General features: G+C 47.1%; 1 protein-coding gene across 19 annotated transcripts in view; it reads left to right on the forward strand.

Annotated features, from left to right (window-relative positions):
• Positions 1-12157, forward strand: part of NCOR2 (nuclear receptor corepressor 2) — a 389949-nt gene that overhangs the window by 140766 nt on the left and 237026 nt on the right. For all 19 annotated transcript variants that reach the window (XM_081174437.1, XM_081174422.1, XM_081174418.1 and 16 more), the window contains exon 5: positions 10579-10758. In XM_081174437.1, coding sequence (XP_081030563.1) covers positions 10579-10758 — 180 coding nt within the window. The remainder of the gene's footprint in view (positions 1-10578; positions 10759-12157) is intronic.

A 12157-nucleotide genomic window follows, 5' to 3' on the forward strand; every position in this document is an offset into this window, starting at 1 on the left:
GGCCTCCCCCTGGCCCTTGGGATGTTTCCGCAGGCCACACAACATCTGTTAACTTATGGAACTCATTGCCACAAGATGCAATAGTTCACACTGACCTAGGTTAGGTGGCTTTACCATCTAATTTGTATGACTATCAGTGGATATTAGTCACGATGGCTAAATGGAACCCACATTCCCAAAGGCAGTATATCTGTCAATAGCTAGGGAGCAACAGCGACCTACTGGTTGGCTTCTTGAAGCATCTATTAGTCCAGAATGCTGGGCAAGACAGGCTTTCAAGCTGATCCAGCAGGACTCTTTTTAATGCCCTACCTTTCCCCCTATAATTCTGATATTGATTTACAAGTTATGCCATGCATTGATTTTACAATTGAAAGTGATTCATACAACATACTGATCTTCAATTTTCAAGTGTGCTGTTGTTTGTGAGAAGAGGTTAGGGACATTATAGCGGGGGCCACAAAGGAAAAAGGCATATATATTTTGAGTTTGAAAAGGTTGAAGGCTTCTGATCTTATGAGTCTGAGAGGCTGGGCTTTCTTGTTCTGTTTCCCATCGGCTGTCAACTGTGTATTTTATAGAGAGATGCCAAAGACAGCAGAATCCTGGGAATTTATTCACCTGGTGCTGTGCTGTGTCTGCCCGCTACTCGGATGCAGCTTTTAGAAGTGATCTTCTGCCTCTTTCTGCTCCTTGCCTTTTTGATTGACGCTTATAGCCACTGTTTAAATTACCTTTCAAGCTGTAACTGTGGCAAGAGACCCCCCTTCCTCGTTAAGGCTGGCTGCTTCTTCTTAGCAAGCCCAGCTCATCATTTACATAATTAGACCTTTCCGTTCTGTTCCATCAATATTACAAGGTGACACCTCACCCTGTCTGCTCTGGGTGAAAGTGAATCCCTTAACTTCATGGATTCCACCTCTGTAATTGGAAGAAATGTTGTCTCTCCCTTTCTCTTCCCCTCTTCTCCTTCTGATGAGAAGCTTTGCTGAACTACACCAACAGGATGATGGCTTCAGCATCTCATTCAGTGCATCCTTAAGGCATGATAATAAGGCGGCTGAAATGCCAGAAGGCAAGGAGATACAAAATTATACTCTCTCTTAAGTTGCCAACCTGGAAGCTTTAGCTTTGTACAGTTTTTACACAAGCATTGGAGAGGCCAGGGTTGAGGAAGGTTTTCTGATTTTGAGGGCCACGTTCCCTTCTGGGGCCCACATGCCTGTGCTGGGTGGGGTCAGAGGCAAAAGTGTGTAGAGCAATGAATTTCCATTTCCCCCTTGTGCAGTAGGCTTGTGAGTGCAAAAGGGATCTTAATTCAGGGTCCAGAAGTTGTGATTCCAAAGAATACAAGTCAGGCAAGAGATTTGGAGCTGAGCAGGAGCAATGAAGATGTCCCAGCAGTTGTGGTGCCCCCCCCCACAGCGAGCTCCCTCGGGAGTCTTCCTTGCTTTAAGGGAATGTTCCGTCTGAGTGGATGCCAGCCCCCTTTCCAGGTGGGATGGTGGAGAGAGTGGCAGTTCCCTCTCTTTTGATACTCAAAAGAGGAGAACTTCCATCTTCCATTACTGGATGCCAGCCTTCACCCCCCCCCAACTCTGCTTCATCTCCTTCCTCCTCCTCCATGTTGAGCTGCCAAGCCATGCCAGGTCCTGGTGAAGCTAAGGGGCCCATGGCGGCTCTTTCTTATGTCCTCTTGAACTGGCAGCAGCACCTGCTGCTGAAGATGCCTGGAGATGCCAGAGATTGAATGGGGGGGGCGGGGGGCTTTGCATACCAGGCATGTGCACTGCCAATGAGCCTAAGCGATATAAACACTTGCAATAATTTGGGTCAGTGCTATTTGGGGGGCTTGAGTAAGATAGAGAGAAGTAAATATAGCATGGCAGTCCTACTACAAGCCCTTATTTATGTAAAGAGTGCATGACTCTTTTCTTATTTGCTCTTCCTCCTTTCAGTCCCCACCCTAGCGCTGGCTGTGGAGGGGATGTGATCCCCCCCCCCCCAGCACTGGTTCCCTTGAAGCCGAGTTCATAATGTAATTGGGTCCTTGACGGGCCCAGCTGTGGAAGGATGGGGGCACCCTTGGGAGGCCAATCTCGTTTGCGGAACTGATTGAATAAAAGCGACCTCCATTCACGAAGCTGTCAATCCAGGCCTGTTCCCCAGCATAGGCACCCCCCAATGGTGCTGAGTAATGGTCTGGCAAATCTCTTTCTCTCCCTCTGCTCCTCCCAGATGGTCACCTGGGAGCTAGCATTCAAAGGGCTGAGCAAGGAGTTTCAGCTCCCCCCTCCCCCAAAAGCCCCATCTGAAATCTGAGCATTCCCAGAGAGCGACATTTCCATTACAAAAGCTGTTGGCTGAAGTGTGTCTCAAGTGGAAATTCACTTTCCTCCCTTCCCCCTGCCTTCTCTCTAAATGTGAGCTTTAGAAATCTCATTTCCTTTCTCTGATAAGAGTGCTGAAAAGGGCACTGGGGTGTCCCCCCACCCAATTTCTTCTCATAAATGAGATTAAAGGAAATGCACTAGGCTCAGAATAGCTTTTTCCTTGCTTCTCCACCCCCCCCCCCAGCTCTCTAGAACAGCTTTCCCTAACCCGGTGCCCTCTGGGTGTTGTTGAACTGCCATCACCCCTCGCCATTAAACCATGGCGACTGGCGAAGTTGGAGTCTCAAACTTGTCTGCATCCTGGGCTGGGCGACTCAGCTGCCCTCCCTTCCTCCAAAGACACCAGTGGCCTCTGTGGCTTCGCAGGTGGAGGCTGAAGAGCAGCATCAGAGGCCCCCCCTCATGAGGCAAGGGGGGGTGACTGCCTTAGGTGGCAGAATCCACAACAGCAGCAGATCTGGCCTCCAAGGAATGCTTGTCCGCTGCCCCTCTAGCACCCCCCACAATGCCACCCCCACAGCTGCCTCTGGGAGGTGCTGCTGGCCTCCTCCCACCTCCCAGTGCAAATCTGTATTAGCCCTTCGTTCAGACGTATATCTCCACTCATCCCTTCTTCCTTGGAAGGAGTGTGCATGTGCCATTTTGTGGTTCGCCTCAGGTGCCAACATGTTTTGGGTGCCCCTGAACAGGGAAGACTAAGGATGAGGGCAAAAAAATGCCCCAGTGCTTCTTTTCCTGATACCAGTTCCAAATACTGGACTTGAATGTGATTTTTATTATGAGAACCTTTTGCAAGCTGCTTTGAGAACCTCTCAGGATATAAAGTGGGATATATCTGTTTTATTCTTTTTTACTAGAAACTCAAGATCAGCTGTGACCATTCCTGGATCAGGAAAGCTTGGCTCAGTAATTCATGCACTGGGTACTTCAAGACTGGATTCCTGCAGCGTGGGGCTTCCCTTGCGCTTGATCCAGAAGCTGCAGTGAGTGCAGAAAATGCTGCAGCACAAGTGCTGACAGGAGGGAGACCCTATCAGCACAGAACATCTGTGCTCAGAGACCTGCACTGGTTACTGTTTTGCTACTGGGCTAAGTTCAAGGTGTTACTCTTACCATAGAAAGCCCTCAACAACTTGGGGTCATATTACCTGTGAGATCGCCTTACCCCATGCATAGCCTCTCATCCGCTTCAGTCTGCAGAACTGGCACTGCCGCAGGTGCCATACGATACTCGTTGCGCATTTGAAAAATTTCAGTCTTTTAGTGTGGCAGCGCCCACACTTTGGAACTCCCTGCTTATTGACATCAGGCAGGGGCCTTCATTGCTAAAAACATTTTTTGTTTAGACAAACCTACCTAGATATGTATAATGTTGGCATGTGTTTTAATCTGCTTTTGACTTACCCTTGATTTTGATTATTTTGTTAATATTTTATATAGCTGTTTTTAAGAGTTTTCACTGGTATTATTGTTCTATTCTTTTTGTAAACTGCTTTGAGACCTTTTTTTAAACATAAGTTTTAGTCATGTTCATTATTTCAATGGCCCTACTTTAAGTAAGTTTAGCATTGGAGACAACCCTGAAGTCACACTTCTTTCACACCAATGCCCACTCCTTGTTATCCCATGTTTTCTTTATTTCAGCAACCTTATTTAATGAGCAAAATGTGTCTTTTTCTGCAGATTGCCATTTGCTCCAATCCAGTGGTGAAATGTGGGTTTTCCTGGGCAAAACAAGACAAAAAACAAGACACAGAGACACAGAGCTTTAAAATGTGGACCTGTGCCTGTGCCACAAAAGGAAGTGTGGATGAGCCCCTAGAAAGATTGTGGGTGGCAGGTGCCCTATTAAAATAGGCATATCTTCTCTCACCTGTGCACAGCTTTGGAAAAATAAAGAGCGCATCATGTTCTGTGTTGAATTATTATTATTAAAGTGTAGGTTTGGTCGATTAATATATTTCAAACCTGCCTGACTAATTCTTTAAGGAGACTGCTGCCCTCTTAATAAAAAAATAATTCCTTCCAGTAGCACCTTAAAGACCAACTAAGTTAGTTCTTGGTATGAGCTTTCGTGTGCATGCACACGAAAGCTCATACCAAGAACTAACTTAGTTGGTCTTTAAGGTGCTACTGGAAGGAATTTTTTTATTTTGACTATGGCAGACCAACACGGCTACCTATCTGTAACTGCTGCCCTCTTAGTTATACTTATCCAGATTAATTTTGTTTTAAAGCTGGCCATGAGAGCCAATAGAGCCTGCTACTGAACGGATTGCTTCTCAAACAGGCTGTGTCCAGTCTGTCACTATTTTGTGGAAGGATACAAGCGCATACAGGAAAAGTAGGCTTGTGCAATTAAAGTGGATTAATTGCTCTGTTGCCGTGGTGAAACCAATCTCATGGTTGCTTTTTTTTAAAGTAAACTTTTTGTGGTTAGAAAGGTGTTGGTGAAGTGTACTGTAAAGTGTGGGCTGAATGATTTATTAGTGGGAAGGCATATAACCACTGTGGAAGCAAATGGAATGAATGTTCATTGCTATATAACCTCCCTACAAACAACTCAGAACAAACACTCAGTAAAGTCAGGACATAGTCTAACCTCTGTGTAAACTTTGTGCATGCAACTCAGGATAAATGCGCAATAAATAAGTTGTCTGGGGAAGCCCCCATATGAAATCACTTTCCTAAAATTTCTTAATGAATTTTGCCTTTCTCTTTTGGGAGGTGGCCTCCCCTGCCTCCCCTTTGGTTGGTTTAACACCCTTTGGATGTTGTTGGACTCCAGATTGCAACAGCTCCAGCCAGAATGTCTAGCAGTCATGGATGATGGGTGTTGGAGTCTAGTGACATTAGGCAGTTGGGGAAAGCTGCATTAATGCCAGAGGAGGTTGCACTGAGAGCGCCACAACCGTTTGAGGTGTGACTGGTGCTGACTAGGAGAAGTAGTGCATTTGGAATGCCATGCGCAAGGATTAATGCATGGCCACCTCTATTCTTCCATTTAGGAAACTGGCTGAAATGGAAATTTCACTCCCAGGTGAAGGAGATATTGTTGTGTGTCTTTTGTTTTCAAGTTGCTTTTGCTGTTGTTTTTGAATATTTCTTTTGCAAAAATGGCATACTCATTTTGTGTGGTGTTTTGAATTTGTTATAAGACACTGGAATAAAAATCTAATGAAGAAGGAAGCATATTACAATGCAAGGGGTTTGAGTGAACACAAGAAGCAGCCTTATCCCGCATATGACCGTTGGCCCATTAGGATCTAGCTCAGCATTATGTACACCAGCTGTCTCTGACTTGGTGCGCTCCATATGTTTTTAATTCCATCTCCTATGATCCCTGACCATTGCACATGCTGGCTGTGGTTGATGGATGTTGGAATCCAACAACATCTGGAGAGTGGCAGTTTGGGATAGGGTTCCAGCCCTACCTGGAGATGCTGAGGATTGAACCTGGGACCTTCTGCAAAAGGCCTTCTGGATGGGCTGCTAAGCCTGATGGATGGTGCTCCTGCTCCTGCTCCTGCTCCTGCTTTGATTTGGTGTGTGTGTGTTAATGGCAGTTGTTTCTTCCTTGGAGCACCCAGTCTCATCCTTTGCATCCAGTTTCATCTTCCTCTCTGCTCCCCTCTTCTTCTCTCGCCTCCTTTATGCAGTCGTGTTTTGCAGCAGCAGCAGCTCTCCCCCATACACTGTGTAAAGCTCAGACATCAAGTGTGGTTTGGCACTAGCGACTTGTGTGCCATCTCCACATGAGAGTATGTGAGACTTGGCATCCAGCTTCCCCTTCCTCTGGTTTCAGAGAAAGATGCCAACTGCAGAGATTCGAGGAGAGGATGCAGAACCTGAAGCGTGTGAATCCCTCCAGCTCTGTATGGATGCTAAAAATAATTGGCCTGATCTTGTCCTTGGGCTGTCCCTGGGGTACATACTTGCGGAGGCGGGTTGGGGGGGCAGTTAAAAGCCTTATTCTGGGACTCAAGGATCTTTTGTGTAGGACAGGAAGAGCTTGCTGGTGGTAAGAGCCAACAGTGGAATGGACACACTCGGAAGGTGGTGGACTCTCCTTTCTTGGAGGGTTTTAAGCAGAGGTTGGCTGGCCATCTGTCATGGGTGCTTTAGCTGAGATTCCTTCACTGCAGGGGGTTGGACTAGATGACCCTCTAGTCCCTTCCAACTTTAAGATTCTGTGTTTCTATGATTCTACCTTCCAACTCCAATTCTCTTATTCTATGAAACACAAGCTTAGGAAACTCCCAGTGTAGCTTTTGCAAAATGGGACAAGAGATCCTGGGAAAGCAGGAATGGCACAGGAGCTCCCCACTGGTGTGAGTGAGGCCATTTTTTAAAGGCTGAGGCTAATGGGAACTTTATTCTTAATGCAAATACCAGCTGCAGGGGGGCAGTTTTAGTCAGGGCCGCAACAGGGGAGGAAAGAGTTAAGTCCAAAGCTTTATTTAGCATTACAACTGGTTTGGCCCTAACCTGTGAACACAGTTCTTGTGGAACTCCACCATTTCATTCTGCTTTAATGTTGCCCACCCCTGTTCTAGCTGGTCACAATTTGATTAGATGCCACTTGGGTCGGATGCAGTACAGCTGTTCTTACATTATTACGACTTGACCACAAGGCCAACCATCAGCAGTTGGTATTCTGGCTGGCAGTGGTTTAACTTCTGCCTTTCCCAGTGCTTTGTTTTGACAATTTATATGCTGCTTAATGACAATTGCCTTTAAGCGGTGTAGAGAAACTCAGTACAATGAAACTAAAAATGAGTTAAAACTATAAAATCAGAATTCATTTAAGATGCCTGTTAGAACTATAATAGTAAAAAAGATTCAGCAAGTAGGGTGCCTGCCTGACCTCAAGTTCCACAAAATTGGGCCCACAATAGTCAACACACAGCTCCTGGTGGATCTGTTCTGTGCATCCAAGCCATGGGGACCACTAACAGTGGCTGCCCCAAAGATCTCAGTCATCAGGCAGCCCTAAAGGTACCCTGGACCCAAGTTGTTACGGGCATTGTCAATTAACAGAAGAACCTGGCCTGGTAGTGTCTGAGCCACCAGTGTAAGCTTTAGAGCAGCAGAGTTATGTAATAGCAGTAGATGTTGTTGGACCACAACTCGCATCACTCTTGTCGTTTGGCTGTGCTTACTGACAGGTGGCTGTCCTCTGAGACTGATGAGAGACAGAGCCTGGCAGCAAACTGAGAGCCACAGCTTAGCCACCCAGCTCTTCATACTCTCGGGCAGAAGCCTCCTCTTTCCTTGCTGCCCAAAAGTCTCACAGCTGGAAATGCGAAGGATTGCATTTTCCTGGGGGTGGGGGTGGGGTGGGAAAGCAGTGGCTTCATTCCTCACAACGATGTTTTGGCAGAAATTATTCCCTTTCCCCGCAATTTGATGTTTATTCCTGGTTAACAGTAAGTGTACCTTGGAGTTTTAGGATTACTGGTATAATTACACAATATGTGCAGAGATGGGGAGGGGGTGGAGGGGAGACAGATTTTCATAAAACTGCCCTGAGCTGCGAGCAGCTGTTGCGGAGAACAATTAATGGGAAAGAGTGAAAGGGGAGATGCTGTCAGGAGAGTGAGCTAGGTTTTTTGCAGCTTTTTTCTGAAATGACCGATTCTTCCAAGAGGGGAAAGAGCCACAGCTCAGTGCTGGAGCAGCCACTGTGCATGCAGAATGTCAGTGGTAGGGCTGGGAGAGAGCCCCCTCACTGTAACCCTGGAGAGCTGCTGCCAGTCAGAGTAGACAGTGCTGAGTGAGATGGACCAAAGGTCTTAATCAATACAAGGCAGTTTCCAACTCACAATGCTTTGTCAGGATGTTGGGGAGGGAAGGGGCACCTATCAATGGTGGGCAGGATCAGAAGCAAAAATGTGAGATCAGAGAAACATAGAAGAGCTGAAATGGTCCACGGTCATCTAGTCCAACCCCCTGCAATTCAGGAATCATTCACTCAAACCGGGGCTTGAACCCACAACCCTGGGATTAAGAGTCTTGTGCTCTACTGACTGAGCTCTTGGTATCCTCCAAATGTTTTGGACCCAACCAGCATGGCCAGGGGTCACAAAGGATGGGGATTCTACTCTAAAATAATAGTCTTCAGCTTTTTCAGACCTGGGGCCCATGTATAACCCAGACATGTATTTGGGGAACAGTTTCTTCTTCAGATTTTTAGCCATATATTTGTATGGTGGTAGTGCTGCAGTTGTGACCCTCTTTAGACCAGGCTGTGACCTGGTAGGTGGGTTCCAACCTACTGGTTGAAGACCAGTGGTCTAAAACAGATGTGGGGAACATTTGTATTACCAGATGATGTTGAAATACAACTCCCATCAGCCCCAGTATGTGTGGCCAATGGCTAGGGATGATAGTTCAGCAACAACTGGAGGGCTAAAGGTTCCCCACATCTGGTCTGAAACATGAAGGGCCCTAGGTTGGTGAAGGTTGGCTTAGGAAGTGAAAAGAAGGAAGCCTTGGTGCAGGTGAGCGAACTAGCATGCATCTCTGTGGTCTTGCATCTTCTGGAGACTTAATATTTTGCGTGGCTCAGTGGCGTAGCGTGGGTTGTCAGCACCCGGGGCAAGGCAAGTAATTTGCGCCCCCTAACCCGTGGATTTGCGCCCCCTAACCCTAACCCCCAGATGTTGCGGCCGCCCCCCCACGCTACACCACTGGCGTGGCTCCAATGCTTGTCACCATCAACACAATCTGCTTTGAGTGGAGAGTTGTCATCAGTGGTTTTGAGCAGTTTTGGTTGTTGGGCAGTAAATCTGTTCATACTTAAGGGAGTTGCCCTTTTGTTTTCAATCTTATCAGCTCTTCTCATGCTTCTAAACTGAGTATAAAATGAAGGTCTTGCCCACTGAGAGAGCTAAATAACAAGTTGACGAGGCTGAATGCAGGAGACGGTGTTTGTGGATGGTTGCAGGCCTGTAGACGTGATATAATAATTCACCTGGTGTAATTCAGTGGTAGAGCACCTGCGTTGCATACTGAGGATCCCCAGTTCAACCCCAGGCATCCAGGTAGGACTGGAAAAACTCTAGATTTGCTGCCATGCAGTGTAGATAGTGTGGAGCCAGATGGTCTGACTCTGTATAAGGCAGATTCCTATGTTCCTCTGCTGGTCATCTCAAGACAAGGAAAAGAGTCTGGCATCTGCCCAGATAGAGTGAATCACCAGTAAAAAGGGGGAGGGAACTGGTGAGTTTTATTGGGTAGGTGAAGGTATATAGTTAACTACATTTTCTCTCATTACAGACCCACATATGTAGGTTAGCAGGGAAAAGGATCAGCTTACCGCTTGCATTTGAAAAGCACAGGGCTGAGCAAAGTTTAAATCTCATACATTTTAATTGAATGCATAGGAATTAGCCATTAGACTGGACTCTCCCTTTATGACCCTGTTTTTCAGGGAAACAGGTTACAGACTGAAAAGGCCTGTGCCTGATGCTGGAACAAGTGGACAGATGTCTGTTTCCATGGTTGGTTGAAGAGAGAGAAGGTGGAAGGAACAAGAAATACTTCTTTCTCCCTGGAGAGGAGAGGAAATGACATCACACAGAACCTTCTCTACCAATTACATTTCTATGGTCTGAATCTCCTTATCAGCAATTCAGCTCTGTGGTCTTAACCCCTTCACATGCTAACTGGCAAGAATATGCATTATTAGGTTTGACTGAATGTCTCCCAAAGGGGCCTCCCAGTTGCCAGGAGTGTAGGGAACACCAGTTGGTACTACCAAACAATGGTCGCTTTGTCGTCCCCGCTCCCCTGGTTGGGGAGGCTGCCTGTGATTAAGGTAGCAAACTTGGATGTTGGCCTCTTTGTGAGGGGCAGCTGCTAAAGTGACAGCCATGCGCCTCCTCAGTGGTTTAAGGTTACACACCCAGCCATCTGTCCTCTGTGTGAGGAAAGGAAGAGAAGGGGGAAGGACTTATGAAAGCAGTTAGTGCCTACTTTGAAAGAAACACATGTGAAATGTTGAATGTCTGGGAGGGGTGCACTGCACCTGCATTCATACAACCAAAGCACATGCTTGGTGTCTTCAGACAGCCAAACGGGGAATTCCTGAGAACTTTCTTTGAGGATTCCTCAGCAAGATCTTTAATGGCAGTACAAGAATGCTTTTTAATCTGCCTTTCTCCCCCTTTCAACTTTGCAGGATCGGGGCCTAACAGGAAAACTGGAGCCGGTTTCACCAGCCAGCCCTGTCCATCCTGACTCTGAACTGGATCTGTTGCCATCCAGGCTGTCTAAGGAGGAGCTGATCCAGAATATGGACCGTGTTGACCGTGAAATCACCATGGTTGAGCAGCAGATTTCCAAGTTGAAGAAAAAACAGGTAATTCCTCCCCCCAAAAATTGCTGTCACTGAAATGGCTTCCCTGAACCTCATCTTTGCTAATCAGGTAACAGCTGGCATTTCAGTGTGTTTCAGAGTGCAACCAACCACAGAAATGAGCTGGTTTTAAGACATTTGAGCCAAAGTCGGCCACGTGAGTTCACAGCTCTGCCCTGCAAAGGCTTGCTACTAGTATAGTACAGTGGGTGGTGTGTAATGTTTAAGGCAGCAGCAACCACAATACCAGCTGCATTTCCCTTCCTAAACTCCATTGCGTGTGTCATATTCAGGGCAAACATTTCCCCATTCCCTCCCTAACTGTCATGGGTCCCTTGGCTCTGTCAGGATCTGGCATGGTTTGGCAGCCCCAAACACAGGAGGAGGAAGAAGGAGCTGATGGGGGACTCAAGCAGGAGTGAGGGCCTCTCCTTGTGAGGAAGCAGATCTGCTGGCTCTGCCCCTCCTGTGGAGCACACAGCCTCATTATGGAAGGGTGAGGACTGGAAGGAGCCTCTGACAGGAAGCGTCACAGCTGGAGGCATAAGGGACAGTCTTGTCACCAAGAACCCAGTGCCACCTTCTTAGGTGGGATTGTATGTGTGAGAATTCTGTGAGTGAGCCTGCCCTGTTGGGGTGTCATTGTGGCTTCTGTTCAGTTGCGAACCTCTTGCCTTGCTCATGTACCTTGGGATCATGACTTTGGCCCTTGTGCTTGCTGCTGAGCCTGTGCCACCAGTAGCCTGAATAAAGATCTCCACCTCCTTTGCAAGTAAGAGTCACTGTTGCAGTGCTTTGGGACGGGAGCTGACACTGCACCTTCCGAGGAAGGTTAATTTGATATGGGGATCATTGCCCTCACTCTGAATTAGCCTCGTTTGTCACCAGTGATTTTGATACAACGCCAGTTCTAACTGGGTGGTTTGACAGCGAGGCATCACGTTTGCAATATGTTCCCTTATTGACTGGAATTGCACTGTGAGGAACAACAAGAGAACGGCAGTGAAGCCTAGAGGGGTAAACAGCTGTGGGCAAGCAGATGCCAATAGAGGGAGGGAGCTTTGGGGATTCTTCCCCCCCCCCCCCCAGTGCTTAGCTGAGAACTTTGATTAGACATGGCCCTAATTTTCAGGAGATTGATTCTCCATATGTGTATGCTGAGAGAGTTAGTTTTTAGATAGCAAGGAACGTGTCATAAGCATAAAGGCAGGCTGTCTTCTCTGTGCATGTGGAAGAATCCTCCCCACCCCCAAGCAAAACAAGTTTAATTAATCCCAGACACCTGCTTTCTGTTGCTGTCTGTCACAGCGCTATTGAAAGGGCTTAGGGGCTGAAGAGAGGAAAAGATTTCAGAAGCAGCTGCACAACCAGGCCCTATAGAGTGACTGCAACATCTGGAACT

The sequence above is a fragment of the Podarcis bocagei genome (assembly GCF_964188305.1).
Source record: "Podarcis bocagei genome assembly, chromosome: 16".
Taxonomy (NCBI): Eukaryota; Metazoa; Chordata; class Lepidosauria; order Squamata; family Lacertidae; genus Podarcis; species Podarcis bocagei.